Source organism: Epargyreus clarus, unplaced genomic scaffold (assembly GCF_041222505.1).
Source record: "Epargyreus clarus isolate Ecla_fem2 unplaced genomic scaffold, WU_Ecla_fem_2.2 ptg000023l, whole genome shotgun sequence".
NCBI classification, from domain to species: domain Eukaryota; kingdom Metazoa; phylum Arthropoda; class Insecta; order Lepidoptera; family Hesperiidae; genus Epargyreus; species Epargyreus clarus.
Window position 1 is genome coordinate 3240035 of NW_027332230.1, and position 23854 is coordinate 3263888.

A 23854-nucleotide genomic window follows, 5' to 3' on the forward strand; every position below is an offset into this window, starting at 1 on the left:
CGTATATACTTCAGTATGCAATTAGTAAAATTTGACATTACAAAAACACAATTCATTTCTTTGTATAGATTATAATTATGTTATTTAAATATTTTATAATTAAATTTATCTTTACCCTTGCTTCAATAAACAGAGAAGGTATAGCTCCTAGCAAGGAGCCAATCTAGGCACCTGTCGTGTCTAATGTCATTGCTCTGTTCACAATAATAAGCGGTTAACTGAACACTCCGCAGCGTATTGCGATACCCAGCGCCCTGTCTCTCGGGTAACGAGGTAACTTGTCACTGTTAACGTAATACAAATTTAAATCTACTCGTTCTTAAACTTACTAGTTTTTGTCAGCGACTTCGTACACGTAATTCGTAATAACATAATACAATACAAGCTTCAAACCAAAGGTGTTTCATTATTGTTAACCAGAAAGCCAAATCGTAAGTTTCATAGAGATTGCATCAAAATTAGCGGACTTTCTAACAATCTTTCAACCTGTATCTTATAACGCCCTTAGGGTTCTATAAAGACACCAAAGTATACCAAATCAACTGTTTATACTTATATCTTTTTCACAACAGACTATAAACCATATAAAGTTTTAATATTAATGTCCTAAGTATAATATAAGTATCGAACCGGATACTTATAATACTTTGGCGCACAAAATGTATAACCACGTTTTGGCTTTGACGCGAGTTACGCACGGCTCTATCGCGGGACGCCCGTATTTATCATCTGCAAATAAATCGTCTGTGAAGCGGCGATACCGCTGAGTATACTCGAAACATCTGAAGAAATATCAAAGTGACAAACGAAGCTCAATCTAAATAATCCTGATTTTTAAGGCGTGAAATTATGTTAACGGTAACGGTATGATTTTTTGCACGACTCATGATGCGAAGCATCAGAGAGTGCTTTACGATCGAAAAAATTTTTTCGCTTCATTTTGGCGGCTATTTTTATTATTATAGCCTTGATAGTTCACGGAATCAAGATATTTTGCATTCTATTGTCGAGATAATTTAATGGAGATTAATTCCATACTTTTTAAAAATTGATTTACTGCAATAGAATTGGAAAAAAACACCAAAATAGGTCAAAAAATTTTCCTGTCCGTCATGTGTGAAACCTGAAAACACTGTAACTAGTGAAAAAATCCATCATTTGAGTTAATTTTTTTTTTTAAAAATTCTAATCGACGATTGTAGGTCACTGAATGCGAATGGCTAATTATTTCAGTGTCGTTTAATTACAATTAATAAAAAACGAAAACTACAAGACTGTACATCTATTTATATTCATACAAAATTAACATATGGATGGTGATATATCTATAGATATTATGTACATTTATTCCACCAGGGGCGCTTGTGCAGTACCTTCTTCCTACTACAGCTGTTTTTTCGGCAATTAATTTTGAACGACTAAAGATTTTTTTTTTATATTTCATAATTAAATGAGCATTATGAGTCGTGCACTTTTGGATTTTCCAAATTTATTTTATAATACAAAATAGGAAACTTTCTGTGGACCATTTGTTGGTAAGTAGCCACATTTGTGACCAATCCCAGATAAGATAGGAGGTCAGCCACAATTGCAGTGGTGCCTCCGGATTCAAACTACAAAGGGTTCAACCACCATAGAATGATATTAAGATTATTTATTATTTTAACTTTATTATTATTTATATAATAATTTTTTAACCTTTATGTACCTACCCTTTGAAGGTGGTAGAACCCTTTGTGGTTCGGCTCCGGCGGCACAACCGCCACACCTATTTCTACCTAAGAACAGCAGTGTTAAGCGCTGCTGTGTTCCGGTTTGAAGGGTGTGGGAAGGGAAACAGACTTTTCCGAGGCGTTCCAGCTCAGTCCTCAGGGGTAGCGGCGCATCTGTGGCCGACCTTAGGTAGGAATATCTAATCGTATCTGGGGTTGATTACAGATGTCCATGGGCGGCAGTAGCCACTTACCATCAGGTGGACTGCATGCTCGTCTGCTACTCCTATATTATAAAAAAAAAAACCTACTAGTAAACCTATTAAGGGCTATTTAACATGTCTATGTTGCTAATGTCTTCCACGGGACAGCCATTTGGCTTATTTATTTTATTTATAAGGGTTACTTTTCTGTAAATAACAATAATGCCCTTGTTAAAGCCAGTAATTAAAACAAAAAATATTAAAGATTTTTAAAATAAATATCTCCAAAAAAACCAACATCGCTAGTGCAAAAAAGTGTATATGAAAATGTTCTTATTTTTCCAATAAATGTCTACTGAGCTATTGCGCAATGTAGAACTAACTCGTATCGCCCTAGTTTATCGCAATGCTCTGCAGTATCGCTCCCAATGAAGTGAGTTCCTTCAAGTCCTTTCTCTGAGAGCTGCATATGTAAAAGCTCAGTTTGAAAACCTCCGTTTCACACATGCGCGGTTTATCTAAATTTTACATGAGCCCTCGAAAATTTTCTCGCGATGCAACGGATGCGCATTGCGGCAACCCCGCCTGCAACCTCATCCCGTACCTAGACCAAATTAATGGAGGTACTTACTCTTATAAGGGATTTCGCCGGATAAAAATAAGTATACCGTATAGGTAAATTTCTAAAATGTATGTTGGATACACTTTAGAAACTTAACAGCAACAAAATGTTGAATAGTAACATTTCTTTAAATGTATTTAAGTAAAACGTATTAAAAATTAATTAATTAGTGATTAGACGGGAGAAAAACTGGCAAGGTGAGAATAAGACACACAACTTACAATAAAAACATGTCGATTGATGTGTGTAAGAAAATGTTTAATCACCTAATTTGCCCATTAGAAGTCACTGTTATATTCAAGAATTAACTAACTTACATATTAATGCATTTCGGTGGCCTAAACACAATATAAATGACTGTGTTTAGGTCATAGAAATGCATATTAGTACCAAATACGAACTTTCTCGATTACTCTTGATTTGGTGAAAATTGGACAGTGATGACAGACGGACAGACATAGACATGAGTATGAAAATTAATTGTGCAGAAGTGCACTTATAGTAGAATTATATTTAAAGAGAATTATATTCCAGTGGTACAGTTCAAATAATATTGTGTAATCCTACAGACGGACTTGTAACATTTATTAACAGATTTCATTAATCCTTTAAACGGATCAAAACAGCAAAATGACATATTTTATTTATTTCTTACTTTAAGATAAATTAATCGATAGAAAATTTTGTGACGCGACGTGAAGAATTTCAGGAAGTTCTAGGAAACTCCCACAAAGTATTGTTCGAGCTTCTACTGCATATTGTAGATAAAAGTTCTTTAGTTGTAGAAACTTTGCGTCGAAGGTAACCGAAGTTTATGGTGCTTCTAAATCGTTTTATTCGATGTCGAGAATTTACTACATAAAAAAGCTTTTACGTTATTTTCTAGCAAAATCTTATGCAGTGAGGGAAGAGAGTTAAATTGACACTAAGCAGATACTAAAATCTATCTACTGGGTGATTTTATCATTTTAATATAATTTAATAGTGGCATGCACCACTGGTATAGATACAGTTATAGTTTCATCTGGATGAGATTATTGAACGTTGTATTTCCCTCCTCCTATCAAGTGGGAAATCGAGAAATTTGAGCCAGTCAAAGATTACTACAATATATTGATACGCATCTACAGTGGCTTAACATACACGTGCAAATTAAACGTTGAAATTTGATATGATCCGGACTATTCTGGTCCGATTTTCATATGATTTGTTTGAACTAGTTTGTGGTATTTCTAGTATGTCTTCAATCGATTTCCAGCGCCACAGCATTTGCAGTCGGATTTTTATGAGCAATAGTTGGATTTTCGTAGCGAGCGGACCAGTGCACACTGTGTGAGACAGTGTGGAGATATGACCACAGTTAGGCAAACATACGACGCCATTCGCACGCAAAATAGTTGATCCTCCGAAATTGCGTTGGTTATTCTGGCGACTAACAGAAAAATGCATTAGTAAGATCAGTAGATGATGTGATACGATGCTCGTGGACGCCTTTCAAGGATGTCATTTACATAAACACGACACGGACGATTCGATGCGACGCGACTAACGACGTCATGAAGAATGCTTGGAGATCTTTGCCCTTATGCATGAAACACTCAACTCGTGTTTCACTTTTTCTTTTTAATATAAAATTATTTATAAAAGTTTCTATTTCATGTTCTACGCACCTTACCTAGAACATATATTTATATAAACTTGGTTTAACCCAATTATTTAATACTAATTAACATTAAGCTAGATCAAAGAAAAATAAACAGTTCGAATGTAATTGTTTTGTGAATGTTACGTTATAATTTTGACAAATCGTGCGGGTTTTTGCAGTCGTTATATTTAATTTTAATTTTAAACTTCTATTCCTCGTAAAAACACATTGCTTTGTACATTTTACAATAGTTAGTACAATGTATGACAATATGAATTTCACAAAATTCGCATATCGTCTGCAATATTTAACAACACTGCGTGTTATCGTATCGGCCAAAGTATATAAGCTATGATATTGATTTATTTATGTTGCTCGAGATAATTACCCAACAACTTCGACCAGCAAGGTTCCTGAGTTTACAACATTCGAGACCAAACTTGAACAATTTATCGACAGTAAAAGTTTTAAAGTAAAACCGATGAACATGCTTATATTACAACAAGAGGGAAGAAAAGCTATAAATTTATCGAACAACACTCATAAAATCGGTGATTAAAAATGTTTTCCTCATACTTTGTCATAAAATAAATATAGCCATTTATTGTATACGGAATTAACAACGCTTTATCGGATCCTTATTTGTCAGGAGACCCGAGAGAGTCACCGAAAATAAACAAAGACATCATTTTATTACAGGCATAATTTTCCAACATTCCACTAATGAGGCGACCAATCATACTGGCAACGAGGTCTACCGACCTGTGGCTAAATATGTAACTAACTCATATTTTTATACTTTTATACTCATATCGTTAAAGACAAAAGAAAACGTATACAAGACTTTCGTTCATATGTTGTACCTGTGTTGTTAGAATGGTATACTTTGGTATCTATATTACAACATCGTTTTGTACGTACGGTTCTATACGCAATCATAACGCCTGGTACTTTAGACGTATATAAACCCTGCGTTTAACTTGATCAACAATGGAAGTTGTGTTTAAATTTTGCCTAGACAAAAACGTTCCCTCCTGGTGTTACCTGCAAGGGACAGCTCTACACCATGCTCACGCTGTATTGTGCGTCGCGAAACGGCCAACGCTGACGAGGCGCGTCGCTCGTGCAGGTAGCCGTCCGCCATGGGAACAGTGCACCTCCATCGCGGAAAGTGACTCTACCTATCATATCATATATTTTTTGTTACAAGTTATGTAAAATTTAAATGAAGCTATTAATTCGTTTGCGAAATAGACTATTTCGATTCTTTCCTCGACGCCCAGCTCCCATAACTCTGGCCTAAATAATTAAACACCTTACGGTTAAATAAAGTCGTTGCAAGAATTAGTAGATATTATATTATTTTTCCGTACTCTTCGTACGGAGGCAGTACTGTACGTGTGTGAGATAGTAGTATTTGATACGACGGCAACCGACTCTGGTTATTATTGCACGAAGTTAAATAGTCCATCGATAATTGCTACCTACTGAGGTGACTTAAATCACACATAGTATTGATTATACAGATAGTGCAAAGTACGGATACCGTTGACAGAGCCGATACTATCGGTTGTGCTATTTTGGCTGCAATCTGATGACCACAGACTTGTATTTGTTTTGTACCCAAGACATATTTTCCACTGATAGGTATGGGTCTCTTCTCACTCCTGAAGGACGTCTAGAATTCTCTTTCCACCAAGTTGTTCCGTTACGTGGTGAAGGACGTTCCGGGCTCCAGGTGAGTATACTATGCAGGTTGGTCGACAACCTATGTCCTATATTATCAAACTGCCTATTGAGCTTCGTCGACGTCCTCCTCTTCTCCTCAGAAAATAATCAGAACAGACGACATATCTCTGAGGAATAGAAGTGCGCTTGAAGGTTGCTTTACTTTCTATATCATTTGAGGTCTACATAGGTTGATGTGTATCCGCGCCTTTAACGCTACTAACGTGGTTTGTGTAGATGGAGTTTATAGTGTAGATTTAGCAATATCTTTCCCTTAATGCCATCCAACTACATATTTCAGTACATTTACGAGTATCTTGGTGTAACAATTTTAGTGAATAAGTTCAAAGATGGTAAGATTCCTTGCAGTTTAAGTCCAGCAGCTCCTTCGCCACACTTAATTTCTGTGCAATAACAAGCTACTCTAACCTGGTTAGAAGTTTGTTGTAAAATAGTTATACTGACAGGAAGCGTTATAACTTGCCCTCAGGCTTCAGGTACCTATTACATAAACGAAACTCATACTATCCATAGTACGAATACATTACAGATTTATAGTTTATTTTTAAAAAATCTTTTAAACACCTAAAATAAATTAGGAGGTGGTGGTGAGCACCCCTTGTGGTTGACACCGGAGGTAGTATCACCAAACTTATTTCTGTTTTAACGGTAGTGTTAAGCGCTGTTGTACTCTGGTTTGAAGGGTGGGTCAAGGGAGACATATTTATCCGAGAGGTTCCAACTTAGTCTTCAAGAGTAGCAAGGCATCTGTGGCCTACTTTTGTTTGGACTGTAATCTTACCTGGGATTGATTACAGATGTCCATTAGCGGTATGGCTTCTTTCTAGATGAACTGCAGGGACTTTTAGCACTTGTGTACAATGAAAAATATGCAAGGAGGTAATATTAAATTTCATTTCTGAGAACCGTGAATCAAACAAAAGACCCTCTGCGCGCAAACGGGCATGGTGAATAATCGTTGTATCGTGCCGGACAGCATAAAGAGCGAATAAATACGTTTTTTGGAAAACTCTACGCCATATGACCTATTTCCTCGTAGGCAATGCGATAGTAGTTCTAACTAAATCATCGGAGGTAAAAACTGATCTGCAACTACGCCCAGGTTGAAACCGATTCTATTTGAGTTTGGTGTTTTAAATTCGTTCTGCAGTGGCAGTCCGAGATTCAAATCCAGGTAGCTATAATATTTGAAAAGTGCGTGTTAAATCAACTTCTCAATCTGTGGGCAAACCCCGAGTCAGCAGCGAGACGTTATCGAGTAAAAAATGACAATGATGATATTAGGCCATGGATTCTCAATTGAACTTAATCTAAAGTTAACAGCATACACAAAGCATATGATTTGTGTACTAGACTAAAATTATCGCGGAACTGATACATTTTATTATGTAACGGGTACTCACGACACGCGTTTTTTATTGCCGATATTTTGACCCAGTTGCATGGATCATGGTCACGGCGAAACTGAGGTGGAGGGGAGAAACCGTTGACAAGTACTAGTGGTAGATTAATCTATCTACCCTACATCTAGTTCGTTTTTCTTTACTAGGTTTCATGCACACATCACTTGAAATCACCTTTAGCCACAATCAGCCACATTCAGTGTTATATAATAAAAATGATTTTATAAAATGATAATCCGAACCATAAACCTAACCTAAATCAAGTCAACCTTTACAACACAAATTTATAGACTCCGAGTGCGTGGTTAATTATACAAAATACAGCCTACTTTCACACGAAACTAAATTTATCGTTACTGGCTGCTGTGTTAACTGGATTTACAGAAAATAGGACAACTTAATTACGTCCAGTGAAAGTCGTGATAATAATACCTGATTCAGTAACTATTGTTTAGCTTGTTTGTGATGTTAATGACCGCTGTTTTTATCCTGATGTATCCTTGGGTTGTTTATTTATTTCTACTATATTTCATAGCAGTATTGTATACACTCCTGCTTCGGTTCGGAGTTCATGATGTATAGACATAAGGCAAGGTAACTTATTCAAGCCGTTACAATTCAGTCTTCAGAAGTAGCACTGCGTTAAGAGTCTTAGTGTATTATAGTCTGTTCAATCAACCCATTGGGTTGAGGTTATAGTCCATCACGCTGACCACGTGTGTATTGGTATAATTGATATACTTTCAATATTATCTGTACATAACTAGTACTTATATACAGTTCTTTACGATATTTACATTCACAATTAAATGAAATAATAATTAATTTACGCTTTGCATCCCTGACGATGTATTCAAATTCAAATTCTTTATTTGCTTAAAAACACAGTTATTACACAGATATTATGTACCTACAAACTACAGTCGTCTGTTTTACGTGTATGAGGTTTGCAAAATTCAACAAGATTATTATAAATTAAAATTAGTTATATAAACAAGTTATATTATAAACAAGATTATTATAAATTAAATTATGATACCTGAATAGCATTACTTGATTAATAATAATAATTACATAAGCATCAAGTCAATAATAAGATTAAATAATCACATGTCATAATGACTATCTATATACGGGGTGTCCCGTAAGTAACACGACAAACTTGGGGAGAACATAGGTGAGGACTAGAACTAGAACATAGGTCTGACCTCTCTGGGAAAAAAAAATACCTTAATAAAAGTGTCACCGTTTTTGCACTATCAATTGTTTTAGATTTTTTGAGAAATTCAGCCCTCTTCTTCTTCTTTCCTTAACTGCGTGTACAAATTTGGTGATGCAGTGTTTTTTTTTCTGTTAAATACTATCGATAGTTGGTCTATCATATTGAAGTGTAAATTGGTTAAAAGATGTAACACATATTTCATTGTTTTTTGGAAAATTACCTTCAAAGTCGTTAAATGGGGGTTTGAATTTTATTTCAAACTCCGTTACTTAGTAAGCAAGGACTATGAAAACTTGCATTTGGCTCTCCTGTTGGAAATAATAGAACTTTTTTAACACCATTTATATAAAATCTACCCTTAAGAAAATCACAAGAATCCATAAAACATAAGCTGGGTAAACAAGTAAGGTAGAATCAGTCCAAAATCGTAAGCAGCACAGAGCAGAAACATATTCAGGATTGAAATGCAATCTTCTCATCAGTACATATTTATATAACGTTTACATTGGAGTCCACTATTATATAATATGTATATATCGACTTTTACACATATCAAATTGACAACTTCTTCTTTTTCGATTTGATATGTCACTTACATCTATAAAACCAGATACTATTTAAAAGGTGGTTTTGTTATAATTATTATAAATAATTAATTAAATTCAGAAATAATGACGGGATACCCAAAACAAAAACCAGGTTGTAAAGTACTAAGGTAACAATAACTTTACGACAAAAACAGCGAAATACAGAATTACCGACATCCAAAGCGTATAGTAACCTATGTGTGGGGTATAGGTTCCCTGACCGATATCGACAGTTTTGAAAACTTGACATTGACTGTCAATTCCGCCATATTTCATATTACAATGATGAATGCTTATTTTAAATATCTTTAAACAGGAATAATTTAGGTTATCAAAATATATGTGTATTTTTCTTCAATTATACAAATTATTCGTGTTTTTTAGATATAGTGTACATGAGATGGCCGAAAATGAAACATCTTCTCTAACATTCATACAAATACTATTTTTCCTTTCGGCTCGAACTAGATGACAATATACATAATTAAAATCCAAACCTGAACGATAACATTTCCGAAGGTATACATTTAACTGAAGTTAGCAGTACATTTTAATATTAAACAGTCCTGAATCCATCGTGTTCCGCCGGTACTGGTGCTATGCAAATATAGGTCTGACCTTACGGTAGCCGTGTTTGGTTTGCAGATTTCAATCAAAATGCGTATCAACTATCTAGTGACGATTTTAAGTTATGACGAACGTAATGAGAGGTTGCAATCTATTTTGTTCTTATAATACGACTGATGGAATAAAGGACGAGTAAATAACATTTGTCAAAATATTCGACTAACCAAACCTAACCTAACCACCCCTTTAACTTAAACATTCTCACCCCAAACTTCTCATAAAATTTAATGGTTACCGTCTACTGAAAACCCAGATGAGGATGAGATCTTTACGTGTTCTCCTAAAAACGTGTGTATGAGATTTAGCAACTAGCTACCACTTATCCCACTGCCACCCGCTCCCAATGTTACTTAACTTTATTGATCGTAACCGATGGAGATTTAATAGGCAACCCTCTACAGGTGACAGATATAATGAAAACTATGAAAAAATATTATTAGTACATATTTTTACGTGTGTTTTTTAACATAGTCAACAAAATACATCAAAGAAATCGGCTTGAACTCGAGATGGGATTACATGGGAGGTTTTATGATAAATATAAGCAAATCTTTATTTCTGTTTCAGCATAAACAAAAACCTGTTTATCCATTCAAAAGGACTTACTTTGGGTCGAAGAGATTTATTTTATTCTACAATGCCTTACTTTTCACGTTTTTTGAGTACAATAACTACTGAAAGTGATCTTAACGGCTAAATACATGATATTAGTTGAAAATATGTAGATTCTTACGACAAAATGGACCTTAACAAGAATAATGATGAAGGCAAAGATCATATCCACGTCAAACCAGTTTATTATGAACGGTATTTCTCTCAACATTATTGATGAGTATTGAGAGTAGATACTCGGGATAAATCCAAGTTTGAACCTAACTTGGCTGGCCAGCCAGAACCCTTAAGAAACTACGAGAGCAATATCATCCAATCTTCATTAGTAAATGATCTCGAAAGTATTCCAGCTGTACGTTTCTAGAGTTTTTTGTTTTGGGCAGAGAAGTAGATTTTAAGTGTAAGTTTGCACTCAAAACTTTAAAAACTTAGATGTAGTATGTAGCTTTGGCTGATCACATCTTAAAATCTAATATATTTGTACTTAGTATTTAATTTTTTGTCACACACATTTTCGCCATACAATCACTTATATTTACAAAGAACAACGAGATTTTTGATTCTAAGTACCTCATTTTGCAAAATTATTCGCTTGAAAGACAAAAACAATTTACTTTCGTCTGCTACGCGACATAATTGAGGAAGCAAAACTACTACCTAATATCTGGAAATCTCTTACTTGCATTAAATATTCATACATTCTGGTGTCGCAGTGTATCTCGAAGTTGGACAGGTATTATGCTCTGAGCGGAGACCATTCCAGCGTTTATTAAGGAAGGATAGCGTAATTAAATGGGAATGTCCCATTTGCAAGTGAAATTTGGTATTTTGAATACCCTTGTTTTAGAGTTGCGGAAGTTACACCTCAATTTCCTTTATATTGTCTGCTGGAGTCATTCAATTTGTTGTAATTGAATTAAATATATTTCGCGTCAAGATACTAAGTTTGAAGGAGTTGTGGCCGTTGTCTTGTTTGCATAATTGGGCCGGAGTTACGTCTCGTTGTGAAACGCGAAAATTGCCTCGCCGTTATCAACTTGTCAGTCGCTCGTTTTATATTCACGTTACAAGAATTTAAAGTATTTTAACGTAACGAATATTTTAAATGTCTTCTTTGATATACATTTTTTAAATAATAATATAAATTTATTACTTACGTGATTGCGGGATAATCCAAGTCGTCACACACGTCTGCCGTGCTGAAACCACCTCATATACTTATCGTTTTTAAAGGATTATCATGGTTGGCGTCATGTCCTTGTCTCGTCAGTTTCCTAGAAGTCGTACTCCTCGGAATGTACCAAGAACCAATTCAACATACAGACAGTTCTTATACTTTTTTGTGAAACTAAAAATTATATCAGAATTTCCGATATTAGAATATTAAATATCAGTACTTCCTTCGTCAACCATGAAATCAAATACAGTAATACCAAAAGTTCAGAAGATGATTCTAACTTCATCTCAAAGGAAAATTAAACTGGAGCCTCATATATTATTCAGGGGTTGGCTCATTGCAAACACTGGCTTCTTGTCGTCACCATTACTCTTTTAGGATTTGCCACTCGCCTAGCGGCGGATGATAAATGCCAGTCGGAGAAGTTTTCTCTGTTACCTATTTAATTTAATGATTCAGTCTCTGCTTGTCTTAAAATAAGATAATAAATTTTAGCTGGAATACTATTTGAATCTTGAATATTTATAGTGTCCTGTCGTAGTAAAAGTAATAAAGACATTCTTTATGAATTTTAATTGAAATTTGGCGTTAATTACTCCTTAATTGATCTTAGGCTAAGTAATTGCTTCCATTCGTAGACATCTGCAATCAACTCTCTCACTGTTTAGTTGAGGTTGGTCATAGATGCATTACTATCCCTATGGACTAAATTTAGAAAGTGTCTCGTCAAACTTAAGTTACCACTTGGTCGCGGATTGGATTTGAGCGACAAGCGACGCTCCGCTGTTACGAGACAAATAGATGCTGCTGTAGTTTGTCACTATGGTATCCCCTACCCACGGGTGTTGCAGACGGCAAAACTTGGAAGTCGAACCACCCTACCAGTTAACCGAGGAAGAACGGCGGTATGGTGTGGCGATGGTAAAAATAAGAAATGATTGTAAGATATAGATAATACTGTGAAGTCTACCAATACACCTTTGCTGGCCAACGATGACCATGGTGAATTATTGATTAAGCCCTTTTGGCATTGAAAGAGACTCGGCAGAGGGTAAACAAGTAAAGGTGGGTTCGAAGATGATTCGATCTCTATTTTTAAATAGTTTTCAAATCGCGGAAAATGAACTAGTTTATTACTAGTTCTAGTCTAGTAAAAGTTTGGTCGTCTTCGTGAACCTTCATTTATAACGATTAATGTTTATATTTTTGAATGGTTAAGTAACCTATTTAGTGTCTACCTAAATTATCTTAGGTCTATAGGTTCTTCATAAGACAGCGCTAATTGGAATTAGCCCACCTCTTCATCCAGCGGCCTCCTTCGTGGTATCATTTTGTAAGGTAATTTCATTTACCTACTAGCTGACCTAGCAAACGTTGTGTTGCCATATAAATAAAAAAATGTTAAGGGTGAACAACCCTTGTCACTTAGGGATATGAAAAATAGATAGTAGCCGATTCTCAGACCTACTGAATATGCATATAAAATTCGGTGAAAATCGGTTAAGCCGTTTCGGAGGAGTAAGTTAACTAACATTGTGACACGAGAATTTTATATATAAGATCTCCAAATCGGAATCCTAATCTCAGGAGTTGAAGCTTCCTAAACTTGAAGGTACTTTGGTAGTTTTTCAAAAATATTATTTTAACACAGTATTTTAACTGATATTAATAACTTATATTAAAATTTTAAAGGATTGTTTCATTTTAAGTTTAAATACATGTTAATTATGCGTAGTTAAATTTTTGTTATTAACATATTCAGGTTGTAGTGGGATTTTATCGACATTATTCCTTAGCTCTCGCACGCGTTTGTAAGATTAAATACTTGTAACGTTTTTGAAATCAACAACAAGGTATTCCTGGCGTGCTTAGACAAACACTCCTTGTAAAAACCTATCGTTTGAACGGCTTTATGTTTACAATGCTCCATAAGTTGGCTTCTTTTTTGCCTTTATGTGACAAGATTTTTTATTCCACTGAAAATACACGGAATCGATATTCAAACTTTTGCGTTTTAACCTAAGAATGATTTTTATTTGTTATTTTTTGTTTGTTTGTTATTACCAAATGAGTAATAATCTTAGAAAATTATTTGAAATATATCGGATGCTTTTTACAAACACCTTGGCAGCGTCATTATATCAAAGTTTAATCTCAATCATGACTGATTTTTCAAAGCGGATATATTGAGGCACATAATTATTTTCTAGCGGAGTAGATAAAAAACCCCTTAAGAATGCTCTTATTAAGCATTATCGCCACATTTACCGATAGATGTAAAACATCCTCCGACGAGTACTGGTTCTTTACCGGGCCTGGAGCTACCCATAAAATGAGGAAAATTGTGATTATGAAGTTTTTAAACGCATATAGTTTCGAACAATTTAAAATGCTTTAAACTCAACTCTTCGGGCCTAAAGTCAGATGTAATAAATATCACCAAGGAAACTACAAGTGATTCCTGGAAACATCGAATGTTGCATAATCTATTATTATAATCTATTATATTTGAAGGTGGTAGAACCCTTTGTGGTTCGACTCCGGCGGTACCACCGCTACACCTATTTCTACCTAATAACAGCAGTGTTAGGCACTGCTGTGTTCCGTTTTGATGGGTGTGGGAAGGGACACAGACTTTTCCGAGGCGTTCCAGCTTAGTCCTCAGGGGTAGGGCGCATCTGTGGTGGACCTCAGGTAGGAATATCTAATCCTATCTGGGGTTGATTACAGATGTCCATGGGCGGCAGTAACCACTTACCATCAGGTGGACTGCATGCTCGTCAGCTACTCTTATATTATATTTAAAAAAATCTATGTATTTCTATCCTGGCCTTAGGCGAATATATCTCTTATTATAATAGAAGCGTTATTTATCTTTCGATCTCACTCTCGATCTCACTCTTTACACAATTTTTACTTTCTATACTCAAATACCTTGAGTTATTTACACGTAAGATTCTCAACACGAATACTAAACAAAATAAAACAGCAAATTCTTGTACCTCTCAGCATCGTCTAATTGGAGGACGTGGCGAGCACTGTAGTGCAACAAAATGGATTAGTGTCAACGGTTGTTTTGCTCAACTCTTTTAGTTATTTTATGCTTTTCATTATTTTGGCAACTTTTAGTAGAAATATTTTTAGGAGAATCTCGCTACGAATTTCAATTTAGGTAATATCAGGAGTTATTTAAGTTAATTCAAAAATATTTCACAACAACCCTCGGACAATTTATTTGATTATAATAAGTTTATAAAACGTGTTTTGTGTAAACAGCCCTTTCAGCATGAATCACCTACACTTCCACCTATAATATACACCATCATACATACCACCATCAACACATGTTTCCCTCCAAAAATGTTCTATTTACGCATAAATGCGCAATATAAATAAATGTTTAAAAATCACGATTGCTTTTTACTTATGTAATTATGGTCCTCCACGTAACGTTAACTACTGACGGAATTTGTAATTTTTAAAAAATTGAATTAGTAATACTGTAGTAAATTTTAAATCCTACCCGATATTAATCATGACCCAAATTTGAACAAATTTCTAGTGCGCACGGGTCACCTTGTTTAAGATATATATTTTCGGAGAGGTCCATAAATTACACTTTTACAAAGTAACAACTTATCTACTACGTTGCCCGTTGTACATTATGAAATATTATCTTAACTGAATTCAAGTTTTAATTAGCGCTATCGAATCAAGTTTTTATAAGGGCTAATAAAACTTTTACAACTTTAGGTAACAATCGTGGCTACGAATAATACAAGGAAAAGTTGGAAACTCGATAGAATAAGATTGTTTGTTCCTCGTCCATTTTTTATTGCGAGAAAATTCATTCTCCATTGCAATTATGAAATACTTTGAAAGTGATAGAACACTTCACGCTTCAAGAATAATGGTAACAAAGTCAATTTCTCAAATAACAACAAATAATAATTATGCGTTGAATTGTAGGCCTTAGGTAGAACTCTCATCGTATTATGAGTATCGTATTAATGGTCTTAAACGTTCACCAGGGAAGAGGTGATTATTCCGGTCTGATGCGAGAGGGTTACGAGTTCGATCCCCGGAAAGACAAATATCAGATTTATGATATATATGTTCTGGGTCTGGGTGTTCTGAACACGCATTCATATTTGTGTGTGTCGCATGCCACCCATAGGGCATCCTAGTGCGAGTTTATGAGTGTAGATAGCGTCTCCAAAGCATTACTTAGAATTCTGCTCTAGGTAAATGTGTTTACTACTTACCCTGGTACCTTCGCCACATAATAATAATACTAGTAGCAATAAGTTTTAAAGGAATTGTCTCTTTATATGCAGCTATAAGATAAATAAATTACAAACATGAAATCAAACAACTTGTCAATGTAGCGCTTACAGATGCAGGTTGAAGCGTCGATCAATTATATTAAAATCGGTTGGCTGGAGTCGAACACGGCTTGACCTTTTCTTATGCAGCATTAAACTAGCTGAGCAACCTGGGAACGTTAATTATGTGGAAATAGGTCATGTAGATTTCACTATACATATCTCTAGTCTTTTTTCACGAGGATTTTTATGAAATTGAAGTAGTAAGCCAGCGTGCAGTCTTCACGGTAAGTAGTGCCGCCTGTAGAATTCTGTTATCAGCTTCTAATATTCCAGTCCGATATTTATAGCCCTAACAACTAAAAAGTTATTGCATTTTGCAAATATAAAATATATTAAGCTACTTCTATACTATAATATATATATATATATATATATATATATATATATATATATATATATATATATATATATATATATATATATATATATATTTTTATAATATAAGAGTAGCAGACGAGCATTCAGTCCACCTGATGGTAAGTGACTACTGCCGCCCATGGACATCTGTAATCAACCCCAGATAGGATTAGATATTCCTACCCGAGGTCGGCCACAGCCGCGCCGCTATCCCTGAGGACTAAGCTGGAACGGAACACAGCAGCGCCTAACACTGCTGTTATTAGGCAGAAGTAGGTGTGGCGGTGGTGCCGCCGGAGTCGAACCACAAAGGGTTCTACCACCTTACAAAATATGTTATTCTTCTTTTATACCGTCGGATCTACAAATTATTTTCGACAGTTATAATCTATCATCATATTTGTCTCAAATACCCAAGTATCCTTAGATGGGTGTTTGGATGGGTGTGTGTGTTGGGATTATCGAATAGGGCATCAAATGAAATAAAATTAAACGAAGATTACAAAACTATATAATATGTATACATGCTGTTTCATATACAGGGTGTCCCGTAAGTACGACAAACTTGGAGAGAACATAGGTTAGGGTCTGACCGCTTACAGAAAAAAAAATGCCTTTGTAAAAGTGTCACCGTTTTAGCACTATCGATTGTTTTATATTTTTTAAAAAATTCAGCCTTCTTTATCTTCTTTCGTTAACTGCGTCTACAAATTTGATGATGCAGTGTTTATTTTTTCTATTAAATACTATCAGATAGTTGGTCTACCATATTGAAATGTAAATTGGTTAAAAGATGTAAATACATATATGAAACAGCAAGGTGACGATTGACTGACTAAATAAAGACAATTGCTCTTTGCCAGAAATCAACATACAGCCGAAACCACTGAAATTAGAGTTCGGAAATTAAAGCGTAAGTAAGCATTCAGAAAGGCCTATTGGAACCCCCTAAGAGGGTAAAATATGGGTTTACAGTTTTTTTTTTAAATCCTCGAGTTTTGAAGCAACTACCTATAAAATTTTGTATTTGGCTTTCTGTATAGGAACAAGGGCGCACCTATTTGCCCGCTTTTGAAAAACTAACTCTTAAGAAGATAAAATAGGGGTTAAAAGTTCATTTCAGCAAACAATATGAAATATTGTATATGGCTTGCTGGAATAATGAAATTCTACCCAACTACAAAAATAATGGTTGGAACTTTGAATTATTAAAGTTATATATCTTATCGAGCGTAAAATGGTAATTTTTTTCGCAAAATAGTAACATGTTTAAAAAATAAATTAACTAAACCTATCCAGCAGGGTACCAAAATAAAGGATAATAAAAGGAGATTACAAAAATATATATTATACAAAACATTGAGATGAATGTCTGACTAAATGAGTTAGTTGATGTTCCAGAGATCAACGCACAACGGAAACCGCTGAACTTTAGAGTACTGAAATGTTACACATAAGTTCTTTAAATAGCGTAAATGAGCTCTACGGAGACAATATAGGGGTTGAAATATTGTTTGAACTTTTGATTTTGAAGCCTATACTTACTACTTTATTTGTATAAACTTGTATTTGGCTGTCTGGATAAAAATAATGTTACGCATATTTCACCGTTTTTGGAAATTATACTTCGGATTTTTCAGTGCAGTCGGGATTTTTATTTTTTTTTTATTAAATTTCTTGTTTTTAGTATTTGTTACCATGTTCACGTGTCCATCTGTTACGGTTTGAGATATAGGACCCTGTGATGGATGAACAGAGAAGGATTAGCAATATGGTTCCGTTTTTATCTTTGGGTTCGGAACTCTAAAACACTTAATGTTGTGATGATGTTAGTGATGCCTCCGATGTCGACCCACGAAGATTTACAACCGTTATATTTCTGTTATCATATGTATTTCTTTACTTTATACTTATGCTTCACTTGTTCTCAGTTACGACGCTCGGAAGAAAGGGCCAACAGCACACTGGATTGAGGAAATATTAAGCGGACGCGCACAGTGGATGAACTGGCCCGTCTCCGCCCTTCATCTCAAGGACGTGCAGCCCCAGGACCGCGCTATGTACAGATGTAGAGTTGATTTCCAACTGTCGCAGACTAAGAATTATCGGGTCGCTTTAGATGTTATTGGTGAGTGTTTTTACATTTTAATATTAACACTAGAGAATTATAAAAACAAAGACATGACTGATTAAAAATGTAGTCTGGCACTACCATAACGTAGAAGAATCGTCTGATAATAATCGCCCGTTGATCATGGTAAATAATAATGAGTCAGAACTACATACGATCGAAAAACAATATCTCCGTTCTCCGTTAACTTCGTAAAGGTGTGTAAAATCTCTTGACTAATTCAAGAACTATTAGATTACTAGAAATATAGTATAAATTCTTCACACTTTGTTGTTAACCTTGTCCAGCACGATGAAGAGTACAGAACACGTGTAATCAACACGAGCGTCCGTTCGAGATATGTAAACTACATTTTACATTGTGCATAGTCTGTTACCAACGCACAGAGTGCGTCCACCAAATAGTATGTCAATGTGTATACGTAATATTTTAATGTTCTTCCCTCCCCCTTATCACATTAGTACTTTAGAATTTGTGAAGTCTCATTTGATGACTGCTTATCAGCAGGAGATACTAATATGTAATACTACTTATCAAAATGACGAGGACTTTTGACATCTTTAAATTCCCTTGTGACCGTATTTAAAAATTATTAGTTATTATCTATAATGTTTGTTTATTTACTAAGAGTTCAAGGACAGCCAATCATTAGACGCATATCTCTTATCAAAACAGGAGCTCTTAATTGAAAGATATTATCAGTGTCGATCTTTTGAAACAATGACAAATGGTTTCAATGAAAGTTTTCCATTTCAAACTTTATCATCTTTGATTCATCGTGCAAGTTTGTGATTTTCACAGGACAAAGGCAGTCAACTTAATTCAAGTTTAAATGAAGTTTTGTGAAAACGTAATCTCGTTACTCTGTTCACTGTCACGCAGTATGAGTCATCAAATCTGAAGCCTACAAATTATTCTGAACGTTTTTGTTTCTCGGTTGACTGTTGAAGCATGACTCCGAATATCTTGTTTTTAAAAACAATGGTTTTTTGACGTAAGTAAGTCGTCTACGGTTTAAATAACTCGGTAAATCTGTCAAAATTGTGTATTTTATGTACCGACTAGCAGAACCCGCGGCTTCGCCCGCGTAAAAAATATGATATGACATACAAATAAGTGTAATCGTAAGTTTGTACCTTTAACAATTTTAACGGTAAAGTAGCATTAATATTTATTTAATAAAAGCTTTTTTTTTCGTCACTGTGTACCTAAATTGGTCAAGCTTTCTTCAGAAACATACAGTAAAACTCTAATTAGTGGACTGTAATGAAACTTTCGTTAAAATATAAGTCTCATGTAAGATACAATAATTATTATTTACACTATTCCATAGGAACCGTCCATGTTATATGGGGCCTTATATACAGTGGTTCTTTCCAGGGTCTTTGGCTGGGCGGTTAGAGCTCCCATTCTTGCCGTCCGCAACTCCAGATGTTCCCCTTTAGTCTCGTACGACAGGCAGGGGATACTGTAGCCCTGTTCTAGCCCAAAATTATAATCCAAGGTCTATGTTTCTACCACATCACCATCACTAATCCACGCATAAACACAACCATACCCCACGGCAAGACAAAATGTTGGCACGCAGTGTGTCCAAAGTAGTTGCGATGTACCTAATCAGTATACCAAAATGTAGTGAAATTTGCACCCGTCCACGTTGTCGTGTATTTGTCTGAATAGACGTTATCTAAAATTTCACGTTTCTAACTTCGAACCCAATAGATTCCCGTATACATACATATAACAATTCTTTTACCTTCTTAGTAGAATTTCAAAAACATTCCTATGTACATATGCATCAATAAATACTTTATCACTAAATTTCTGAAAGCTAATATTCAACACCAGCGGTCGGGAACCCGACACCCACGGGTGGTGTGTGGCCTGCGACTTTCGCTTGTGGCCCGCGGGTCTGCGCGTTACTAATAATTGGCCAAGTACAAGTCAAGCCCGCACCTGGACGTACAACCAAAAAATTTTTTTTTTAAATTTCTAGTATTTAATATTGCAGAAGCCATTAAAGTACACACATTGTGAAAATTTTAACTGTCTACCTCTAACGGTTCAAGAGTTACTTGGAAAAATATTGAATAGCAGTTTGTTGTATGGGGACCCCTTTTTGTTTTCAACTTTTTTTTTTTATTTTTAGTATTTGTTGTTATAGCGGCCACCGTTATGCATTCTCTGTAAGAATTTCAAATGTCTATTTATTACGGTTCCAGAGATAGAGCCCTGTGACACACGGACAGACGGACAGACAGCGAAGTCTTAGTAATAGGGGTCCGTTTTTTTCCTTTAGGTACGAAACCCTAAAAAACCGCTGTTCTGCACATCAGCACGCGCAAAACATTCCCATGTTTAAAATATATTTACGACGGCCCGTGGAATTTCGCCCTACACTGAACTTCTCTGCACTTTGTTTTTTTTCCAGACACGCCAAAGGAAGTATAACTTCAATAACGTTTTTTAAAGAAACTTTCTTTACATATAGGACCCTAATGGGGTTGATTTTTGAGTTGCTAAAAATGCTGAAACAGATGTGTAAACAGAAAGGCATAATGCATACACCCTTTTATAGCCGTCTTAAGGGTTGATTTAAAAAAAACAGTGACTCAGATTCATTGAGTCCAATGATAATTTTTCATAGTGGTTGCTTCCAAATTAACGGATTATAAAATAAAGTTCCACACCCTATTTAACGACCTTAAGGGTTGATTTTAAAAAAATGGAAAAATAAGTGATATATTATTTACAACCAAAAAGCAAAATACCAATTTTCATAGACTTTGCTTCAAAACCTTCGGACTTCTGAACGAAGTTTCTACCCCTATTATACCCTCGTAAGGGTAGATTTTCCGTAAATGGTGTTAAAAAAGTTCTATCATTCCCAACCAGAAAGCCAATTACCATTTTTTACAATCCTTGCTTCCAAATTAACAGTTTTTAAAATAAAGTTCCATCCCCTACTAAACGTCCTTTAGGGTTGATTTTCCAAAAACGGTGAAATAGGTGTTCTATTATTTTCAATCAGAAAGCTGGATACCAATTTTCATAGACTTTGTTTCAAAACTTTCTGCGGACTTCTCAACAAACTTTAAACCCCTATTTTACCCTTTTAAGAGTAGATTTTCCATAAATGGTGTTAAAAAAGTTCTATTATTTCCAACAGGAAAGCCAAATGCAAATTGTTGTAGTCCTTGCTTCCGAATTCACGGAGTTTGAAATAAAATTCCAACCCCCATTTAACGACCTTAAGGGATGATTTTCCAAAAACAATGAAATAGGTGATTAATTATTTTGTATCGAAAACCCAAATACCGATTTTCGTACAGTTTACATTAAAACTGGGGGACTTTCATACAAACTTACAAACCTTATTTAACCCAAATAAAGGTTAATTTTCCAAAAACGATAGAATTATAGTTCCACTATATCTAACCAGTGAGGCAATGGCTAACTTTCATAGTGCTGGCTTTCAAATTGGCAAATTTTAAAATAAGCTGTCAGCCCCTATTTTACCAACTTAAGGGTTGATTTTCCAAAAATGATGAAATAGGTGTTTAATTATTTTCTACCAAAAAGCTAAATGCAGATTTGCATAGAGATAAGATCAAAACTGGGGGATTTTCATACAAACTTACAACCCTTATTTAACCCACATAAGGGTTGATTTTCCATAAACAGTATAATTAAAGTTCTACTATATCTAACCAGTAGAGCAATGGCTTACTTTCATAGTGCTAGCTTTCAAATTGGCAAATTTTAAAATAAGCTGTCAACCCTTATTTTACCAACTTAAGGGTTGATTTTCCAAAAATGGTGAAATAGTTATTTAACTATTTTTAATCGAAAACCCAAATACCGATTTTCATAGATTTTACATCAAAACTGGGGGAATTCGATACAAACTTACAACCGTTATTTAACCCACACAGGGGTTGATTTTCCAAAAACGGTAGAACTAAAGTTCTATTATATCTAACCAGTAAAGAAATGGATAACTTTCATAGTGCTGGCTTTCAAAATGGCAAAATTTAAAATAAGCTGTCTACCCCTATTTAACCACCTTTAGGGTTGATTTTGGAAAAACCCTTAGGTTAGATTTTTATTACTTAAAATTAGAAAGCTAAATACCAATTTTTATCCAGTTTGCTTTAAAACTGACGGACTTTCATACTAACTTTCAACCCCTATTTAACCCCCTTAACTGTGGAATATCAAAAAATCCGTTCTTAGTGCGCATCTACAATATAAAATGAAACTATATTTCAAATTTCATGATTGTAGCTTGAGTAGTTTAGTCAAAACCTTGATTAATACGTTTTGAACGTAAGTATCTTTTCGCTTTTATATATATAGATGGTATTTCTCTCCTACAGTGTTACGCTTGCTTTTGGTATAAACAAGTATTAATAGATAACTTATTACAACAAAATGGTACCTGTAAACTACAGAATTTACTTAAACTAGCGTTTAGTTTAATATGTTATAAAAAACCTACTTCTTAAAAATACTACTTTAGAATAATTAATATAGCACATATAAATTAAACATTGTAAGGTGCTGCACGCTTGGGTGAATGTAGTTATGATATTTATTTCTGTTTCATACATACATACATACATATTATTATTTTCTTTAGAATGACATGAATGATTAAATCAAATGTTTACATTATTTCATTTACTTTGTGGGTGTCAACTTGTAGGTGGTTCTACGTAACCAATCTAGTTGTAAATAAATACATACGTAGGTACATCACATACCACATACATACACGAGAAACGTAAGACCTTCTCCGAACAAAGTTGGTTAAAAATTATAAATTAACATTGCCTTTACGAGACGTAATTCGCCATTTATCTTAGTAAAACCGTGAAAATATCTCCGGAGTATCATTTGCAATAAGTTTTGCGCACTGCACCTGTAGGGGCACTAAATCTACTGGATTCAATTTCTACTTGAAACTGCCGTAATATAAAATGAAGTTTCGTGCTATGCAGGTTACCATTCGTGAAATAAATTCCTTACAATGGCATTTAATTAACTTCGACAAATGTGCTGGTTACAATATATATTGAAAATGTCCTTTTATTTCATTCATTTATATGATATTAACTGCTTGTTTATAAGTGAAATTGTTGTTACTGATTGTTAATATTATTCCTATTAATATCGTATGGTAAGTAAATAGTCTCTTGTCCCTATAGTTCCGGGACTAGAATAGGGCTACGGTATCCCCTGTCTGTCGTAAGAGGCGACTAAAAGGGGGCTTCTGGAATTGCGGGTGGCAGGAGTGGAAGCTCGAACCGTCCAGTAAACTAACCCGAGAGGACGGTGGTATGTGTGGTCGCATACCGTCGTAATCACCAGATGTTGTGGGAGGAGCGAACGCTCCCCTAGGGCAGAGTCCGATCGG

General features: G+C 34.9%; 1 protein-coding gene across 7 annotated transcripts in view; it reads left to right on the top strand.

The window, feature by feature from the left end:
- The window catches only part of LOC140751564 (kin of IRRE-like protein 1), a 231987-nt gene that overhangs the window by 142626 nt on the left and 65507 nt on the right, over positions 1–23854 (top strand). For all 7 annotated transcript variants that reach the window (XM_073085489.1, XM_073085490.1, XM_073085491.1 and 4 more), the window contains exon 4: positions 18236–18432. In XM_073085489.1, coding sequence (XP_072941590.1) covers positions 18236–18432 — 197 coding nt within the window. The remainder of the gene's footprint in view (positions 1–18235; positions 18433–23854) is intronic.